The sequence below is a fragment of the Lonchura striata genome, chromosome 10 (genome assembly GCF_050655825.1).
Source record: "Lonchura striata isolate lonStrDom1 chromosome 10, ASM5065582v1, whole genome shotgun sequence".
Lineage (NCBI taxonomy): Eukaryota > Metazoa > Chordata > Aves > Passeriformes > Estrildidae > Lonchura > Lonchura striata.
In genome coordinates this window covers 8,918,351-8,939,770 of record NC_140712.1, presented here as the reverse complement: position 1 = coordinate 8,939,770, position 21,420 = coordinate 8,918,351, and the positions used below count along the sequence as shown (strand labels likewise).

Here is a 21,420-nt window from a genome sequence, read left to right as displayed (position 1 = left end):
CAATGTGTAACACCTCTGTAATATATATAAAAGAATTAAAATGTATTGTGAAGCATAACTAATCATTAAACTTCTAATAGCTTCAGCTGAAATGTGGCCATACTGTATTCCTTGGATGAAACAATCACATATATGCAAACACAGCCTTCTTGACCCAGGCAGAGAGCGTTCTACCTGGAGCACCACATAACATCTCACCAAACACAACATGAGGCCCTGGCCCCATCAGGGCTCACACAAACCTGTTATCAACAGATTTACACATCATTTGCTGAAAAAGGACAGCAGATTTTGTCCATGCTGCAAATTATGTTCTTGTGCAACAGTAATCGAGTCATACCCTATTTGCAATACATTGTCATTTGTTTGTCCAAACTTGTTACTTTGGATGATTTTTTAAGAACACTCTTCAGACTTATTTTAAAAATACATTTCAAATGCTCAGCAAACATGAACTTACTCCCTTTTTGGTTCACAACTTTTTCAAGTAATTGAATTAATTTTATACCTCAGAAAATTAGTTTCTATTTATGCAGGGAAAAACAAGTCTTTATTCTGAGCTACAATAAAATCACCTTTTCTTATAAAATCTATTCAGATAGAGCCTTCAGAATATAAAGTCTACTAAAACACTAAAAGAGCAGCAAACTAATTATCAAGGTAATGGATTTGTTATCCCTAAAGTATATAAATCATAGGATGCTGATGGAGCAATCTTGAATATTTTTAGGTTTTGTTTGGGTTTTGCTTCCAGCATTCAGGGCTACTGTCACAAAAAGGAAAGCACAGCTTTGTGACCAGGACATTATACAGGAACACAGCATTTCTGTTAACTTCTCTCTTAATTCAGTAGCTTTCCTAGGCAAACTGCATTGCTGCCAAGTAATTTTACATTATAAAAACAAAGAGCATTCACAGAGATCCAGAAATGCTCTGAATTTTAGTCTTTAAAATCAAAACAGTAGCATTGTCCTCAGATAAGCACTCTGAAATTTTCTTTTCTCCCATACACTTGGACACCTTCAAAATTAGACCAAGGTAATTATGTGATTAGACAAGGGAAATAAGCATGTAGTTACTCATTTTAACCTTCAAACTATAATAAAAAAAATATAAGTCTAGACAGTTTCTGTCAAATTAGCTATGTAGAAGCAGTTGTTTCCTGCAATTCAAGTTATATTAGGCAAAACAACGCCAGAATGACTTGGACACTGCCACAAACTGATACTTCAAAGATAAAACAAATGGATAAAGAACCACAGGCAGCTCCAGACCTCTAAGGCTCCATGGGCAGAATTTATATCATTTATCTATAACAGAAACTATTCCTGCCTAGTTGTAGTTTTGAAGGACTTCTCCAGAAAGTATCAGATACAATGTTTAGCTGTCAGGATCCTGACTACCCTTCTAATGATGCTCCCAGGAGCAAAAGCTTGTAGGAATGAAACAATTTGGGATGCCTGACAATTCAATAAATATCTTGACGATTTTGGCTCCATTCTGTTTTTAGACTCATAGAGCCCTTATAGGGGAATAAAGTTTTTTTGAAACTACAGGCTGTGAGTTTTGATTCAATATTGTTCAAGGCCACTCAGACAGATTTCTGGAAATCTGCTGCTAAGCTTTTGAGCTCAGCTCTCAAGTGCAATGTGCTCTAAATACCTGACCTGCACTGAACTGCTGCCCCAGCAAGCTGTAGCTATTATTCACTTCACAATGCAAAGTCCACAGCACTTGAAGGTTTGATCTACATGATATATTAAATACTTCTCCAACACTACTTTCTGTAAGACAGCACAGCCATCCAAACTGTGCACAACACCATTTATCAGCTACACCTCACAAAGACATTTTTCAAGTTCTCCATCTCTTTTTCATCTAGATAAAATTCTTAGGCAGAACATGGTTAAAAAAAAATTAACATGTTGTGTGAGATACAAACCTATAGTATTTTCTGTCATTGTAGACTTCCCCTTTAACTCCCATCACAATCTCTGTCCAATGTTACCAGCCTTCCTATGCTCACTGTTATTAATAATTTATGGACTGACTCAATGGGTTCAAAATTAATTGTTCCTAAAGTTGAGGAACAATCTCTAAACAAATGTAACATTACAGTTTGTTTCCAGTGCTTTTGCCTTGATCCCATGTAACCTTATATTTACAAAATGAATTCTCTTAGAGATTAAGGATAGATTTTGTCATTTCAAACCAAAGCTATGCATAGCATGAAGTAATCAGACAAATGAAATTTCTCCTTTGTTTTCATTCACAAGACAAATACACATTTTACATCTGATCATAGGACGTGTAAGGCCCTTTCAAAGCATAGAGACAATCAAATATTTATTCTGAAATGAATGAAAAAAGATGCTTTCTCAACATAGTGGTATCCTACAGTGATTCTGTCCAAAGAATATTCATGAGGTAACTGAGCAAAAATCTCTCTGAATCAATTATGGGACTAGAAATGTCATCAGAATGCTCAAGACTTGCATTATTTTTCACCATGCTGTGAGCACCTGTGACTTGGTGACAACCCATTTATTTGCAGTGCAGGAGACCTGCAAGTTCAAACCTAACTCTGCATCCCAGCTCTCCTAGGACACACCTTCATGAATAACGAGCATAAGAAGGAGCAAACTCCTCATCAACTACATGTGGTAACAGACTGATGAACACCTCAAACACAAAAAGCAAAAGCACTAAGAAAGGACACAGCAGAAAATGTTCCTTCAATCACAAACCTTAACATTGTTAAAGTTCAAAAGAAAAAACCAAAACATTCTCTTCCGTTTTTTTTTGTGTTTTTTTTTTTTGTTTGTTTGTTTTTGTTTGTTTGTTTTGTTTTGTTTGTTGTTGTTGGTTTTTTTAATGCAGTCCAGGATCAAAAGTCTGACCATAACAAGGCATTAGAGAAAGCCAGCCTTGGGAGAGGACAGAGGGATGAGACAGCTGGGAAGCCTGAGAAGTGACTCTCATGGCCAGGAGAAGGTAAGGAAAGGCTGCACATGGCTCCCTCAGCTCCTGAGGATCATTTGACTCTCTGAAGGACAAACAGGGAATGGAGACCAACCTGTGGATTTATTGTAAAATCAATAAAGCTCCCAGGATACACTCAAACTAGCAAAGGTCTGTGCTGTACATCTTCACAGCCTGTGTGAGTGCAGCAAAAGGCATTTGAAGGATGCAATCCCCCAGTCAGACACTGAGTCCAGTGAGAGTGACAGAATTTGGTTCACCATGGAGCACAAACATATTCCATATTCCATTGTTTCTCCTGCAGGAGCCTGTAAGTAGCAGAGCCAATGCTCCTAGTCATCAGGCACTAAGAGCATTTCCTGGTCTGTCTGGAGCACACAAGGAACTGATTTACTCCAACCCTGATGTTGTAACTGCTCACTGGCTTTTCTACACAGCTTTGCTTGCAGAGACCATAGTACGTGCCAGATAGTTGTCCCTCAGAAACTTCCACCACTTTCCCCTTATTTAAAATTATGATGTCACATTTTACCAGTGTAGCTACAAATGTAGGCCTCATCCTCTTGATCTCTTCCTTCTTTAGGGTATTAGAAAACTGTGTGACTTCTGGGTCAAATTAAAACAAATGGGTCAACATTAATTAGTATCACTGGAAGTTACCACAGCTAAGTTAGAGTCTACTACTTTTTTCACACATCAATGTGGGCTATACCTGGTGGAACTAGGGCCTTGCTTTATTCTCAAAATGCCAAATTTCATCTAGTAGGGACAGGACACAGATTTCCTCACATGCTCTCCATTTAGCAGTTGCCTTTTTTAAAATGCTAGCAGAGTCAGTGTCTGTATGAGGTGCAGTATGCACACACAGTGTTCCCTCTCCTCCACCAAACCTGCTGTGGGCCCTTGAACAGACCCTCATCTGAGGGCAGCTTTCTTCATTCTAGAAGCAAATACCTCTGGAAAGAAAAGGAGAGGCTATTTCTCCCCCTTCCCTTGACATTACCAACCTCCTCAGAAGAATAAGAGAATCCTCCCTGAGAAGTCTAAAAGGCCAGTTTTTCTTCATAGCTACTTTTCTACTCAGATGTAGGTATTTGCATATCTGTGTTCCAGCTCCACCACGGTAATTTCCATAAGAGTTCAGGAACAGCTTTATTCAGAACATTTCCAGAACTGCCAGAAGTGAAAAATACCTGGTATTTTACCAGAAGCTCATTCTCTCAAGAGATTTCTAGACAACTTCATCAGAATAAGCTCTGCAAGCTGTCTATTGCAAGGTTTTTTACTGTAACAAAAATTATTTCTTGAAAAGCAGGAAGTCAGGGCAGAATACAAATAATAGTAAGAAAAGCAGAATAGTTCCTTACTTGCCTCTTTGGTGGCAGAGAGATGTGACATGAAATTTTTATCACAGAAATTATCCTTTATCATAAATAAATGATTCTTTTTTTTCTAAATTTAAACATGTTCTTTGCCAAAAGAAACAGCTATTTACTTTCCAGACCTGAAATTGAAACAGGATGGTATTTGCCACAGTGTTCATCTGTTGGGTCACTGACAAAAACAAGTTATCAATGAGATTTGGGATATTTAATGCCAGTCACTTGAATTGTCCCTGAACTGAGATTTTTTTCTTAAATTTTTGCAAACTTTAACTATAGGGAGATGTGCACTTCTTCAGCATGTCTCTGGCATTACAGCAAAATTTACACACCTCTCAGGACACAAACATTATATTATTATGTTTGATATAAGTTAATGTGATTTTTCCCTGAAATGGTTTGCACAGTCTCCACAGCAAGCACAAACTGCTGATGTACACCAAGTACATTAATTAGCATTAAGGAATACATTTAAAAGGCAATAGTTGAAATAAATTGAAGAGGTTTAGAAGCCAGACTTGCCTTTGAACCATAATTGTCACATCACTCCAGTATGCCCTATAATATTTGGGTTTGTTCAGATGAGAAGAGGAAAAACACCCAAGTGCATTAATATTAACACTGGTTACCAGTCAGTTGTTTTCTGAAGCACAGCCAGCAGATGAATCAAATACAGCGTCAACAACACAGAGCCTCTAGATCAGGGATGAGACAGCTTGGCAGGAGAACGACGGGAAATCATGGGAATGTGATCCAAGATCTTTCTAGCTAAACAGAATGATGCCTTTTTATTAGACTCAGACAATATTAGTAATGCAGGCCTGTTATCCTGCATAGTGTGCAAGAGAAGCACACGTGCAGAACCACAAATAAAAACTGGGAAAACTGACACAGCTGACCTGTTCTCTGTGCCATGTCAGTACTGACTTGGACTGCGAAAAGGGACGTGTAGTTGGATATTCGAGTTCTTCACAAAAAAGGAGCAAACAACATAGATCCATTACAAGAGAGGCATTAGAAGAAAGCTAGTTTATTCCCCTTAACTAACACAACCACCACAAAACCAGGACTTCCTGGTCACCTGGGCAAAATATGAGAATATGGATTGAAATCTAATACTGGGCATTACTCTGAACACAAGGAAAAGCCTTCATGCTTAGAAAGGGTAACAAAAATTCATAGTCCACTGTTAAGAAAGCAAGATGCACTTTCACAAACTGCTGAGCAAGCCACATAACACACTAAATGAAATCCAGATTCTAAGTACCCTGTGCACTAGACAGTGAAATGGAGATCCAGGAAAATCCAAATCTTCCTGCTTTTTCACAGTAAAAAATTCAAACTGGCTTTTCCTCCTCATTCCTGTATGTACATGAACTTCATTAACAAATGTGCATCAAAAAGGTGCTTGAGGACAAATTAGTAATTGCAGTAAAAACAAATCAATCAGAAGTTACTGAGAAAATCTTCCATAAAGTCTGTCAAAACAAGTCCCTTAAAGATTAGCAGAAGCTAAATCCTCTGTCAGAGACATTTCTCTCAACAGCAGTAAAAGGGCCTTAGTATCAGAAGGTATTAGAAAATACTCTTTCTTGCTCTCAGAAGAGGTATCTGAATAGTGCTGCCTTGTTCAGAAGCATAGATTCTATTTCCTCCCTTTTGTTTTTATACAAGCTCTACTTTCCACAGCAAATACACAATTCAGCAACTCCTAGAGCAACAACATTGATTCATTCCTCATTTCACTGGTATTATTGTACAAGGACAGTACCTTTAGGAACATTTGCCTGGAATCAATGAAAGGCAATTAACAACATTTCAGCTAGCTACATATTTTCAAATAATAGCCCACATCATGTCTAGGGGATACACAGAGTTAGATTATTTATTTTTTTAATGCAGAAAGAGTAGAGAGTCATCTTTGCTAGTCATAGAAGTCAACATTTGCTCTCTCAATCTGTAAGAAATTTTTGTAGAAGATTTGTTTTAAATAGTCAGAATCTTGACACATGTCAAAACCTTTCAAACTCTCAAGTTTGAGAAATTAGTATTTAACATTATGTCAATGAGGAGCCATCATGTTTATTGTCTTAAAAGTAATTTGGACAAGTCTTTTATTTTGACTTGTCACTTGAGCTTACATCACTAAGAGAATGCAGCATCTGTCTCACTCTGAGCTGCTGGGAAATAAATAACTGCCATTGACAGGCACTAGGAACAACACAGGAGCTCTCCCTCCACAGCAAATGGACCAGCATGTGCCAGCAGCAGCACAGCCACACTCACCCCCCTGGACTGCAACAATATGCGTGCTTTTCTCACTGGAGTTTACCAAGCTCCCCTGGATTGTATGCCCTGAGCACAAATCGATAGAGAGACAGAAAATCACTCCCACATTTAACTTATGAACAGACCCCCTTCTTTGCTAATGTTTACGTTTGTCCAATCTGTCCAAACAGTTTCCAGCACTCAATTTTCTTTTCACCACAGCAATTCCTTCCCAGAAAAAAAAAACAAAAAAAACCTTAAGTTGGCAAATTATGTACCACAAGAACTATTAATCAACAGTTGGTGTAATCTAAAAGCAAACAAGGGTTTTGTTTCTATGCCACAAGTGGGTCATTAAGGAAAAAAGAGGTGGCTGTTCACTGAATTGGAGCCTTTTTCTTTATCACAGAATTGGCAGTGTTTCCTATGCAGAAAGGGAAATTTCATCTTGAAACCAGCTACTACACATGGAGAGGCTCCACACACTGCAGCCCACCAGCCTCCAGAGCACGCCTGCACTGCCACTCGGAGAGCAGAGTATCCACACAAACACTTGCATTGTCCATTGGTTTTGTATCAATCTCCAGCTGCTTGTCAAAACCATACACTTGTAGATGCTATCATGCCCTGGTTCATCAAATCGAGCAAACACATCAGTCCCATAGAGTAACTGCCTGAATTCATGATCCCCATGTTAAGTCTTTTCCCTGAACATCTCATGCAATGTACTTTTATCATTAATATCTCAGAATGTTCAAGACAGTTCAAACTGCAATGCAGAACTTGGCCAATGTAAAACTCAATACAGAAATAAAAATAACTTATAACTGATTTAACAACAGTAACCTATTGCTATTTCTTTGTGTTATTAAAAAGAACGTCTGTGGGCTGATCATGAACAGGTCACCAAGTTCAGCACTTGTGATTAGTTGGCTCACTTAGCAATTCTGGAACAGATGAATCATATAAAAGACACTTTTAAATCACACACAGATCCTTCTGGTGCAAATACAGATGGTATACAGCACCAAAACCTTGTTATAATAAGAAAAACCAAACTCTAAACCTTAAACCTTGTGGTTTCTGGTTTTCAACATCTTAAATAAACATGAAATATAAATGCTTTTCCTTGAAAAAAACATGCTTCTGAAGATCTTGGGAAGACAAACTCAACTAGCTGCTGACTGACAAGAGGCTGTCAGCAGAACAGTCTCCCAGTGGTCAGTGCACTCTTACAAGAGGTGTGACAGGCACATGTTGGACACACAAACCTGTCCCCCCTGTCTGACAGAGAACACAAGCATCAGCTTAATGCAGCTACCAGGAGCACTGACACTTGAACATTTTTATAGAATCTCTAAAGTGGGAGCAGACATCTCTTCAGGATCTTGGCTGCTCTACCAATCCATACGCTTGAACACCTACTGGATAAATCAGAAATCTGAAGAATTTGCACAAGGTACTGCCTTAATCCACATAACATTAAAGAACTCTCGTCAGCACTGCCTAGGCACTTACTCTAATACAAATTTCAAAGAGTTAACATGAGCTGTTCCATTCACATATCATTCTTTATAATTTTTATCCTGTATTTTCCAATAATAAATCAAATAAAAGCTATAAAAACTAAACAATATATACTGTTACAGACTAATTTTTTTGCAACCTAAATTCTACAGCTGTAATCCATAAACTTTCTGAGAATTTTCCAATAGATGCAACTACATGAGCTAGTGAATTCTAAGCTGATGGGCTACAGGCATCCTTCTCGAGTCAACAATCAACAGGACTGCAAAACTGTCAGCTACAACATGACAGATTTGTTCTAATTGTAAAGCTGAATGCCAAGCCTCAAAGGGACCCTACTAAAAGCAAAGCACATTATCTACTTCTGTACTTCCATTCACACCATATTTCTTCAGGCATCCCTAAGGGGAATCAAATTAAAATACAACGTTTACTGGTTAAAGATGTTGACAATGTAAATTTTGGCCAGTTAGAAGTTCCAAGTTCAAACTTTGGACATTTTATCATTTAACAGTTCCAAACTGTTCAGACATTTTATCTTTACAATAGAAAGCTGCATTAGGAAACCTAATCCATGGCCTAACTTGGGATTCAGAAGTGAAGAGCTCTCCCCAAGGACCTGATTCCTTGAGATGAAACTTCATAACATCATATACTTAAAAACTTCACCTTGCACCCTTACCAAGGCAACACATGGCCCTAAAAGCCACTGGTTGATTGACTTATCTGAACAGCAAAAGAGTCATTAGCATTCCTCAAAATAATGAAAATTCCTTGGGTATTCTACATTACGAAACAAGAAATCAACAGAAAACTCTCCTTGTCTAAGTCCACAAGCTGATTCTACGTCTACAAAATAAATCACAAACTTCAGATATTTTTTCTGATTCATCACTAAGTTAACAATACATCTCAGAACATTTGATAAATAATTTTCTAAAGCATTTATAATTCTGGCTTTCCTAACACAGACTCCAAGAGAAAAACCCCACTGTCCTAGATTTTAAATGAAACACCTTGTGATAGGCAGCGAGTTGGTGAAGCACAGTCAGGCTTTGAATGTAAACTGTCCTGTTTGCATCAGCTCTTCAGCTCCCAGCCTCCCTGAACCACACTTTCATTACAGACTGCCCAGGTGATGAGCACCTCACTGCCTAAACTGCCTTGCATCAGGTAGAGCAGCTACCTCAGGAAACTCACTCAGGCCCCTGTACCTCTCATCCTACGGGAACTGTGGAGGTTTTTGCTGTGCTTTGACTTGCAGGAGCACCTCTCAGTGTTGCAGCAAGCTGGGACCATGGTGACGCCTTCTCGCAGCTCAGGCACTGTGCTGCTGCAGTGTGGGCTGTGCCCTCCTTGAGCAGCATCCTAGCTGCTGTCAGAGTGCAAGTGGAGCTTCTTCCCCAGCTGAGCTCGATCTGGCTGCAAGCAGGGATCAGCACAGACAATCAGGTGCACAGCAAGAATGGGGCATAGAAAAAAATGCAAATAAAGACTGCAGACAAATTCAAAGTGAAGCCATAATATAAGAGTCTAAGAAATTCAAATAGTTTCTTGAAATTGAACCGGAAAGTCTTATATGAACGCTCATTTCTTTTATTAAGAAAAAAAACAATAAAAACCTTGAATAAATCCTGATCATTAATGAGTTTTGAAGCAACAAGGTTATGTACTGAGCAAGGACTCTGGAGGGCATTTATAAAGCTTCTCAGATGGGAAAAGCATGACTTGTGTCTAACAAAGCTGTGAACCAAGGCATGCCAGCCTTCGCACCACAGATGTACTCAGAGCAATAGCACATACCTGGCATTTACAGACACTGAACCCCTGCACCTGCCTTAGAAAACACAGTGGAATATCAAAATTACAAAATCACAACCTGAAACATTTAACTCTTAGAAGAAGGAATTCAGAATATCTTTGTTGGTCTAAAAGAGCAACAAATGATGCAAATGAGAAGCATCAGTACTGCAGAAGCAGTGTAGGGACTGGCAGGTACTGCTTCTCTTCCTGTGGCAGCTCCGTGTGCTTGGATCTTTCTCAAGCTGGTTACAAGAGTTTTGTCAGACAGTAATCTTCAGACTTCAGACCAATTTGCAAACAATGTCAGTTGCCTGCTGCCTTAGAGTTCTCTATTTCAGTACAATAATTCATGGGTTTGGCATATTATAGAGAGAAAAACTGTCAAGGGACATAAATATTGTATCAAACAAACCATCCCATTCCACCGAGTCTGTCCTCTGACACCCACCAACTGCAGTGTTCTACTTACCATCATTTCTATTTCTGTTCTCATTTACTTGGCTCCCTGTTCACATTTCATCCACCATTTTTAAAATCTCTGTTTACTAAATTTCAAATGGGCAGGTAACTGTCCAATTTTGGTGATATTCAGGCTCAAAAGAAGGAGAGAGTTAAATAAGAATGAAATTATTTGCATTAATAGGACTGCTGATGCACTGAAGTTATGGAAAGTACTACTACACCACAGTAAATATATCTGGAATGGGAAAGTGCTGCACCAGTGGAAAATACTTTTATGGCCTTGGCTTACTTTGGGATTACTAAACCATGGATGCTTTGTACAGTTATTTATACAGTCCCATGATGTAAGAAGCTTTCTATTAAACCTGAGCAGGGAAAGTTTTGGAATAGCAAAGTTAAGTAACACACCCCCAGATAGCAGAACATTCCCTTTGTGGAGGAGAAGCTCAATGCAACCAAGCTGAAAGCTCACTGGAGGCTGCACAGGGAGTTCAGCCACCTCCTTCAGGAAATGATTGTACCAAATCTTGTCCTCCTGACCAAGTAACTCAGCTCTTTCAGGGGACTTGTCTTGATTTCAGGAGCTCTAAGAGCCACATCTTTGTCTTTGAGCAAAAGTGACCAAGAGCATGTGTCCTACGAACACGTCCAGTGAACAGAGGGAGATGTGCTGCACAGAAACCTTCTACTTGTAAAGAGAAAGTGACTGATTTTGTGGAAGAAAACTTTTTGTGCTTTTTACATAATTGTCGCACCAGCAGATATCTGAATTAACAGTCACTTTATCATCACTTATTTGATTTTTTAGTACAAACATCTCCCTTCTTCCAGATGAAAATCCCATTAGTCAACTGCCTTTCTGCCACATCTCTTAACAGCTAATCAAACAGCTCAGGTTTTTTAAACAAATCCTATGAAACCGACTGCCTGAAAACATTTTCCTAATACTCTAAATAATCTAAATAATTGGTTTTTTCCCCCAATACTTAAAATAATCTAAATAATTACAATTTTTTAAAAGTTGAAACTACTCAATCCTTGACCTTATTAAGAGTTTGAGCACCAAGCCAGCTAAAAAAACTGGCTGATTGCTGAATTATCTCATTCAGTGTGACCAAAATTACCACAAACTCTCACAGAAGCTGAGATGTTCCAGTTACCAACCAACAGTCATGAGAAACTGCTCTGCTGCTAAGTTCCCAGTCAGCACCTTCTGAAAGATGGATTTAGAGATGACACAAAGAAAAAGAAGAATCTGAGAACAGAAACATTTAATTATAATTATTCACATTCATAAACACTGCATGCCAGAGTCCCTGTGCAATTTGAAATACACCTTATGTTTATTCACACCTCACAGGATATTTGTTTGAAATAGGTCCCCAGCATGAATCTCTGAACACTTCCTACAGGTTTGCCCAGTATTTAATTGAATGACAGACCAAAGACACATGGTGGACTCAGCTATGAGAAAAGCAGAAGACAGACAACAAACAAACTAAAAAAACACAACCCTGAATAATTTCTAGGCTAAGAATTCCTGTGTTACTTTTCTTTTTCAAACATGGATATATATCTGCATATGGAACCATTCATATCTGCTTGAAACAGAAAGAAGAATACATAAGTAATTAATATACCAACTGAAAGGAATGTCTGGATTTGGACAGCAAGGATGACTCTTCCCAGAGATTACTCTATTAATCTCTGGGCTGCTACCACTGCTTAAACCTGTTACTATTAGTTTTCATCTCTCTCAGCTACTAACCAATGAGGCTATCAGAAATAAACTATTGTGAACTGAAGCCGTGCATTTGGAGTTGCAATTGCATGTAAACAAATCAAGCTTCAGCCGGAACTCCTTGTTCCCATAAAAGTATTCTTGAGAAGAGGTGATGCCTGATAAGGAAAAGATTCGGCAAGAAATATAGAAAAAACCAAACTTCTATAAGAACAAAGAATGGAGGTTGTAGACCTCTTTAACAATTTCCTGCCTCACGTAGGTGGCTGTGTAATTTATTTAAGAATAGACCAAAGAAACCAGAAATCAAGGCATGAAAATTAATTTAAAGTCAGCTGGAGAAAGCTCAGCTCTTGCAATAGTATGGCTTAGGGCAAGAAGTGACAAACATTTTGTTCTCAGTTACACATTTCTCTGTAGCAACTCCAGCAGATTAAAGGCACAGCCGCCCAACCCTTTCCATGAAGCTTCAGCTACCACTGGAAGAAGTTTCAGTGAAAGAACTCCAGCAGCCTTTTCCTCGGCCGGGTGCCTTTCTGCGCTAAGATTAACAGCAATTCCCTAGAAGCGAGGCTGTTGTACCGCAGCGCCTGGAGCGCCGCCGGAAGAGGCGCGCTCAGACCCGCTCCGGCCCCGCGCCGCCGCTCCCTGCCGCCACCTGGCGGCCGCCGCGGGCAGCGCGCCGGGAGCCGCAGGGCCCCTCCCGGCCGCGGGGCTGCGGGTCCGGCTCCCGCCTCCCGCCGCCGGGACGCGCGCAGTTTTCACGGTGCCTTTGCTTCTGATCACAAAAGTGCACCGCCCCCCGGATGAGAGGACTGCCCGGTGCCACCCGTGCTCCCGGGGCAGCGCTGCTGCCTCCGAGCCCGGCCGGGCGCTCACAGGAGCCGGCGCTGCCTTCCCCACCGTGCCATGGCACGGGTCAACAGCAACTAAGGAAGATCTCCGTCATTTCTGTTTTGTCTGTAAGAAAGAACTACAGTGTGGATGTTTTGAAAGGAGGTTCTGACACATGAAGAGCCTGTTTTGTCATGTATATGAGTCTCAGACACGATTTTCCCCTTCCTCAAATGAAAGGGAAAGGTATATAATCTTTACAGCTCTTTTATCAATCAAGCAGGGTTTTTGCTGCCAAGGAAAAAGTGGTCTTTGATAAAAAAAAAAGGCAAAGCAATTGTTTTTCTAACACATTACGTTAGAAATCCCTAAAAAATCCCAAATCAAACCAGCGATGTCCCGCAAGCAGCAGCCAGCGCTCAGGAGAATGAACACAACAGGTGGCAGTGACCAAACAGATGATTTACTACAGTATAAGTGTCCAGTAAAAACAAACCCCAAACCATAATTGTTTTGTTTTTTTCACATAAAGAAATATCAGGAAATAAATTATCTACTATTTTGAAATCAAACCAAGCATTTGACAGAAAATCCAACACTTTCTCTTCATGTAACTAGCCAGCTTGGCCACTTCAAAAATCTCATATTACTGCTAGTTAACCAACCATGTAATTCTAATTTGTTATCACAGAGCAGGTACTGTACATGCTTATTTAGTCCATCCACATGACAGGGTAATTTGTAGTTATATAATTTCATGGTAATTATAGTTGGAATTACTATGTACAAACTGGGCATTTCCAACGTAATTATCAAAAACTAGAGGCTCAGTATTGACATGATTAGTGGAACCCTCACAAAACAAGTATTATGTAAAAGTGACTTGGAGGTTGTTTTTCACTCCTCTTTTAGCTTTGTAATCAACAAGGAACAACAGTGCAGAAACAGAGACTGAAGCCAATTATTTTGTCGTGTGGGTGGCACTTACCTCCCATGAGCTGATTAAAGTTGCTGATTCTACTCACATTCCTGATCCAGGATGACACAACTGTCCAAATGTTACCCCTCCACTGTAAAATTTTAGTGGATAAAAAGAAAAATTATTTTCATGTTAAACTTTAATTGCTGGATTTGAAAACAGACACCAGTGCTAACACCCTTCTTTATGCTGTATTCATTACCACACAGTGCTTGGTTTCTACCTGTCACAGACACAAGAGCATGGAGGTAGTTGTGGAAAAAAGCAGCTTCAATATCTGAGACACAGACGTGTCACTGCTGTATCTGCCTCATTTTTGTACAAGTGGTCCAGGAATTAAAGGGCCTATCAGGCTACATAAATTCTGTAAACTGTTTCTCCTCAGCTATCTTCAGTTTGCAGCTTATGGTCTCATTTGAGAGAGTTATTTCAGGGGAACATCTCCCAGGGTTAGAGTATTTGAAGCCCAAGAGATCGTGCTGTCTTTGTGTGCTGAGATAGTTAAACTATCATATGAACATCTAGAAATGAAGCACTGGGCATACACAAATATGCAGAATATCAATTCAAGTGTGCCAATAATATGATCAACACAAATAAAAGCTAAAAATTGGAAAATTCACAATCATCTCAGGGTTGAAAATTCATGGCAAACAACAAAAAAGTATTCTCAAAGTCTTCCTATTATGGACAAAGACATGCGAACTTTGAGTCTCATTAGCAAGGATGGAAAAATAGCTGCTATAAATTAACTTGAATGCAGTATTAAACTAGAATTATTTCACACTACAGCTCATCTCATACAGATATTATACTACAGTCACCATGACACTCTGCAAATGTATACCAATAGTTGCAGCAGTGAGCCAAAATGAGTGTACTCAGTCAAAATCCTGGAAAATTGACAGCCAGGGAAGACTGAAGGTGTGGTGAGGAAACAGCAGCTCCAAAAGGCTATTTAAGTGAATGTCCCTCATTCATGAACTTTTTATTGTGCTAGTAATGTGGCCTATGTTATTACAAGTAGTTTTTAATCAAAAATTAAGAAGGGAAAGATGATCTGTCAGTGAAAACTTTGAAGAAATAGCTTAATGCTCAATTTGTTCTATACTGTAAAAAAACAAAAAAAAAATGACACACTGTTGTAACTGAAAACAAAAGCCAGCTGGCTGGGGAGAAAATGCTATAGGAAGGGCACAACCACAAAATGAAAAACAAGGTCTTTGCATGCACTTAACTCCCAACCAAAAGATGGAGAAGAGAGAGCAGAACACAGTCCTGGAGGTTGTTCTGCCCTACTTCAATAGAACTGGATGTTAGTTACAGCTGTTTTCAGAAATGATGGTTGAAACTAGCCTGCAGCAAACCTTTTTCCTATTTGCTTTATTTCTCTCAGACTTTTCCTGTCTGTGTGGTTTCCTTCTCCTTGCTCCCACTCTACCTGCAATGTTCCACTTCCTGGCTCCAGAAGTAGCTGCTAGTGTTTTGGCAATGCAGCCTCTGGTGTGAAGCACATAAGAAGCTCTGTAGGCAACACTCACAGAAAGTTACCACACCAAGGAACACAAGAGGCAGGGTGAGCAAGAAGGCAGCACGATGCTTTCCAGCACTGGACAGATCCCTAAGAAACCAGTTTATCAGGCCACCAGATTACACTGCAGCTCAGAACAGAACGTAAAAACATTTTTCAACATTAAAACTTGAAACCGATCCAATGTGGAACTCCGGCTCTAGAAGGTGGCAAACGCAAGCAAACTGGTGTGTGTAAGTTTTACCTCAAGGTTTTCCCTTGCTGTGGGGTGCTCTGGGGACTAGGGCAGGGGAAGGACCCCAGCAGCCATCAAGTGAGAAACTGAAACCCTTTCAGACCAGGAGCTATGCTGATATCCTTATTGGCAGCAGTGACTTTCCTGAGGAATAAGGTACAGGCAAGTAACCCACAGAGGCTGCTACCACTTAGCATGGGGCTGGGCTGCTATTTTAAACAGCAAACAGCCTTGTGTTTTGGATCCGATGCTCCCTTGCTCTTAATGACCCCATTCTCTAGATCCAAACAACAGCAACACACCCCTTACAATTCCATCTTTGTTATGATTGTAAGCCAAATCATACTGCTTTTACATCACCTCGAAGAGAAGGCATTAAAGACCTCCAGGGACATGAAAGAGCAGCATCTGTTCCTGGGCAGGCCCGCAGGCAGGAGCTGACGGCAGCTGCCCGGCAGGCGCGCCAGCCCCGGCACGCCGCGGCCCCACGCCCCGCAGGGCACCAGGACACAGCGGGGTGTGCCAGCCCGGCTGCTGCGCCCACCCGCACCCGGAGCGTGCTCTGAGGCCGCTGCTGCGGCACGCAGGCGACAATTCCCCGGAGCTAAGGGGAGCAGCGCTATAAATAGAGAGCTCCCAGCGCCTCCACACGCAGTGCCACTGCGCTGCTTTAACTCTTTTATCAACGCCGCGCACCCACAGCCGGGACGCAGAGCCGGCAGCCCCGCAGCCCCGCAGGGCTCAGCAGAGGGGCCAGCGGGCTGTGAGGCAGCACCAGCTGCCATCCTGCTCCCATACTCACTGCGGAGCTCTGGCACCCTCCAGTGAGCCAGAGCCCAGCTCCTGTGCAGTCCAGCACTGTCCCTGTCACAGCAGAGCCCGGCAGCACAGCCAGGCTCGGCCAAAGCACTGCACACACAGCACGGAGGCTCACAGGGGAACCACGGACACTGCACACCCCAGGCCCAGCCACAGAGGACACTTCTCCACTCGGGGACATGGCCAGCCTTCCAAGGGGCAGCAGTGGGGAGCTGCATGCACAGGAACTGGGCATCAGTTCCTGAGAGCCTGGCAAAATGCAGTGACATCCCCACGGACAGAAAGGCACACAGGAGAGGCTGCCCCTGCACCAGGAAATCCTTAAAGAGGAACAAAGACACTGCACCTGTATCTCACTTGAGAGGCTGGAAAGCTATCAGAAGAATAACTAATTTTCATTACCTACTTTGAGCAAGTGGTTTGGCAGGGATAGAATCTATATCTCTAGCTAAGGCAAAAGTAAAGCTTTATTTCACACCTGAGAAAAAGACAGACAGTAAACCATGAGGTTCAAGAAGTTTGTACCTACAAAGCTGATTAAGGAACTCTGCCACAGTGAATCTCAGATCTCTTGACACCCAGCCCAACTACTCCCTCTTCTAGACCCTAATAACAAGGGACCTACCTGTCACTCGCTGTTTTAACTCTCAACCTTGGCACTACAGAAGGACCTGGCTCCTTTGAGAGGAGCCCAAACACAAATCCATAAATGATGCTGCTCATACTGCCATGGAAATGTGAGAATTTCAGATGGTATTTTCCAGCAAGGAGCTGAATGATTATCTCAGAACGCTTTCATAGGAAAACATGCTCTTTTCCTGGAGCATTCTAATTTTTCTCAAAATACTCATGCATGATAAATACTCTCAGGCATCACTTTACTTAATTTTCCTTCAGGACAGAGCTTGTTAGAACCATTTCAGACTCGGCATCAAATCTATAATTCTTCACAGAAACAAGCCTGTCTGCCTCAGTATTTATCCACTGAAGATTTTGTTCTCTCGTTTATCATCCCCCACAATAACTTACAGCTATATTTCCTGCAGACAACTCTTGCACAACATGTGTAGAGAGCCACCCGCTCAGATCCTCTACCTCTCCCTTTCCTGTTTACACTGCTCCTTCTCAGAGAAAATGTCTGCCTATGCTGCCACAATAGGATGGTAACAAGACCTTGCCCTTAACACTGGCAGAGAGCTGGAAGGTTCCCCAAATGCCTGAAACAGGCACATCTTGCCCCAAAAGAACAGAATTTTGTGTTGCTGTACAAATGTGATACTTTTGTGGTGTTACACCAGCATCCTTCTTTTTCACCCACTGTGTTATGAGAATGTCACTCCAGAAAAGAGAGTACAATGAAAAATCAGTAAAAACTGCTGTTAGGGAAGTGAGGGATGGTCAAGCTCAGAAACACGAGTGAGATGCTTGCCTTCACATGGAATTGATAACCCACATTTCAGCGATGCACAGAGCAGCACAGATACGAGGATTAAAGGTGGGAACAAGACAAACATCCAGGCTGTTAACTGGGAGATCCACAAGGACTGATCAGGAATGTTTCTGAGAGGCCTGAGAGCATTTGCTACAGTTCTGGTCTGGTCTCTTACAGCCAGTTCCTTTCAGTGGTGAGTACACACATGCATATATTACTTTACCTTTTTCCTCCCTTTTTTTGTTCTTTGGTTCAGGTTCCAGCCTAGTGGAAATGCATTGTACAATCCCCTGCTGTGCTACAAGTCTCCTTTTCAGTTCAATTAACGAGCCATAAATAACACGATGAAGGTGTCAACAAAGAGCGTAATTTATCATAACTTGTCAGAGCAGCGATTCTTAGGAGGAGAATGCTCATTCACAGTCTGGTGTAACACACAAAGATTTATTCCTTGCCTGGTACCTCCCTCTACTCCCTTGGCATGCCAAAATTTATCTTGTGCTGCAACCCTCACAGGTGTACCACTTTGACAAATATGCTGTGAAGTCAGGTATTCATCACAGGCAAGTCTTTGTTGGGAAGGAGGCCGGCAAGAAATAAATTTGTTTTAGAAAGAAGGTGCTTGTGATTCAATGTGCTCAGGGGTATGGGGAGAGGCAGACAGGCTCATTATTTTTAACCTCCCTGTGTCTGCAAGAGAAGAAAACGAGGTAATGTAGTTGATGTGACATTACAGTTCCTGACTTCATTACTTGCTGCCTGGTTAAACAAGCACCTAGGCAATTACTACTACTGCAGTCTTGCTTAGCTTCGCTTTTGCCTCACACTTGCCTCCAATACGAAGGGCAATTGATGGCTGCCAGTACATGTTATGGAGGGGAATTTTGCTCACGGCCAAGTCCTTTACATGAATTAAAATTCATCAGCCCAAAGGTGGTTCTTACAGGACCCAACTGGATATGAAGCTACTAAAGTCATTTTGGACACCCAAGGCAGCACTGTAAGACAGCAGATTGAGGCAGAGGAGAGTATCTCAAAGAAGATTGAGACCTGGCTTTATCCCTATGCAAGGGTAAAAAGCTAAATCAGTCTCACTGCTCCAGATTTACACCACTTCAAAACCCAACTGCAGTTTTGTGTCTTCCTCATGAACATAAAGTACAACATTTACTGAATGTGGCCTGAAACGGAAACTCCCAGATCCCAACTGGAATTTTCAGCATGCAAGAATGAAGGCAAATTCAGCTGCACCTGAATTGGATTTCTGCAAGAAGGCAGGCTGCCTGTAAGTCTGAACCAGGCGTGAAGATTTATCATTGCCAACAAGTAGAGTTTGACATTCTGAATGCAAACTGGCACAATTCTACCAGCACTGAGACTAAAGGTAACTTGAAAGTAATTCCTTGTTAGACTGCTAATACCAAAACCCCTCCAAACAGTCATATGGAGCGATACATGCCTAGTAGTCTTTTAAGTGTGATACAGAAAGAAAAGCAGAAAGCTCAACAGTAGAACTTAAAAAAATTCCCCAAAACTACCTTGATATGATAGAAATATTTGCTGGGGGGAAAAAAAAAAATCAAGACCAAAGCATTTTACTTCTTGATCTTTGGACTGACCAAATAATGTTCTGACAATAAATGTCATCCCCCCAACCTGTTATCCTACAGGTTTGCAAAGTGGACTCCTTCACCTCTCTGAAGAACATGCAGCTTGCAAGCAGAGGGCTTTCCTCAGCACAAGTGTCCATTTCTTTTAAAGTATTGAAACCCATATAATTTAACACAGTTCTGTTAATTTTTTCCTTTTGAGATTGACCTAGTGCTACCAGAGTGTTTTTATTAAAAAAAGGAAAGTGAGCTTTGTAGTGGCTGCAAAAGCCAAGCACATAGAAAGGCACAGGCAGCCTAGAATTGTACATTTGCAAGAAACTTTCATCTGCCTTTTCCTTTATTTTTTTCTTAAGAGAAAGAAAGAAGTTTTGAAATTTGGAGCTGACAATCTCTTGGTTCAAGAAATACATAATTAGCATAACAGCAGCAACATGCTAAACAAATTAACTGCTGTGGGGTCACAGTGGCCTCCCACTGACACAGATCCAGGCAAGCATTTATTTCGCTTTGTTCTAAAGGTTGCCCTGGTTTGTTTGACTCTCCGCTCCCTCACATAATTTACTACCAATTTCCTACAAGACAGAGTCGTTCCACATTAAAAATACTTCTAAAAGCAATTAAATCTAAGAAGTTGGATGTAGCTCCTAGTTCTTACCTAACACAATTTAAAAATCACTTGGCAGACAATTTCTGGAGAAAAACTGCTTTCCAGTGACAAAGCAAGGGCATCAGCTCCTTATACACATCTGATAATTCAGTGTTAGTCCATTTTCATCACAGTACAAGCGCCTCAGTCTCATTTTGCACAGGGCAAATATGCTCCATGTTAACGTATGAGAAAATGTAGGATACTAAGCAAGGATTTCTAAAGAGAGCCAAAAAAATCCTAAAAAAAAATGCCTCATTGCAAACTGCTTGAAGACACAATCTGCAAAAATATTTGGATTTGCAGGATACATATCAGGTTTATGTAAATATACACAGGGATAAACATGTGAAGGATATGTACCAATACCTTTAACTGGAAAAAAAAAGCCCCACCATTCTAAGAAAATCTTTTGATCAGAGCATGTTGTCTCTCAGCCCCCTGTCAGACTTAATTAAGGGAAGCACATGCACAATACATGCAGGGCTTAGGTCCTAGCATGCCTGATACAGCTCCAGAGGTGGGTGGCAGATCAAGCTTTAGGCCACTTCTCTCTCCTCCCTGATCCTGGTGCTGACTGGAGTCCAAACTGATTCTTGCCAGAAGTTACAGTTGTGGCTGGCACAAAAACAAGAACTGTATTTCATTTAAGGGTTGGAAAATACTTTCCATTCTGTATTGGAAGAAAGATGAAAGCCTTGAGAACGTTGCAGAAGTGCTTTCGTAGAACAGTTGACAGTCTGGTAGCCTAAGCAGATAACTGAGACAAAGGTGCCAAAACAAGCAGAACTGGGCCCTGAACTTCACCAGCCCACATCCTCAACTGCCCATAGCTAGAGAGTCAATTATCACCTATATTTAACCCAGTGAAGGATTAATCATTATTTCAAGTGGTTTATTCCCCAAATCGGCTCTTGTGCTGATTTAAGCACACCTGTTCCTCCCACCCCCCAGAAATTTCACTGGCCATGCTCTCAGCTGACAGCTTCCTTCCTGCCTTTCTGGTTGCACAGCACTGACTGGTCCTTGTGGAAATACTCAAACTCCCATTTCAGTTAAAACAAGATCAGAATAACTTGGGCTTCAAACTGAAAAATTTTTAGAGTCAGCTTTCTTGCACTTTTCTTTTTTTCCAAGTGTACTAAGAAAGCTAAAATGTATTAAGA

At 41.0% G+C, this 21,420-nt stretch overlaps 1 protein-coding gene across 6 annotated transcripts in view; it reads right to left on the bottom strand.

Moving 5' to 3' along the window:
* RORA (RAR related orphan receptor A) overlaps positions 1 to 21,420 on the bottom strand; it is a 387,644-nt gene that overhangs the window by 197,173 nt on the left and 169,051 nt on the right. Inside the window, exon 1 of one of the 6 annotated variants that reach the window (XM_021554230.4) lies at positions 13,988 to 16,225. The exons of 4 other annotated variants lie outside the window; for them this stretch is intronic. In XM_021554230.4, the coding sequence (XP_021409905.1) occupies positions 13,988 to 13,994 (7 nt within the window). In that variant the 5' untranslated portion in view covers positions 13,995 to 16,225. Of the gene's footprint in view, positions 1 to 9,373; positions 12,809 to 13,987; positions 16,226 to 21,420 lie in introns of those variants that run through there. One more of the 6 variants, XM_085588187.1, reaches the window with a different exon arrangement.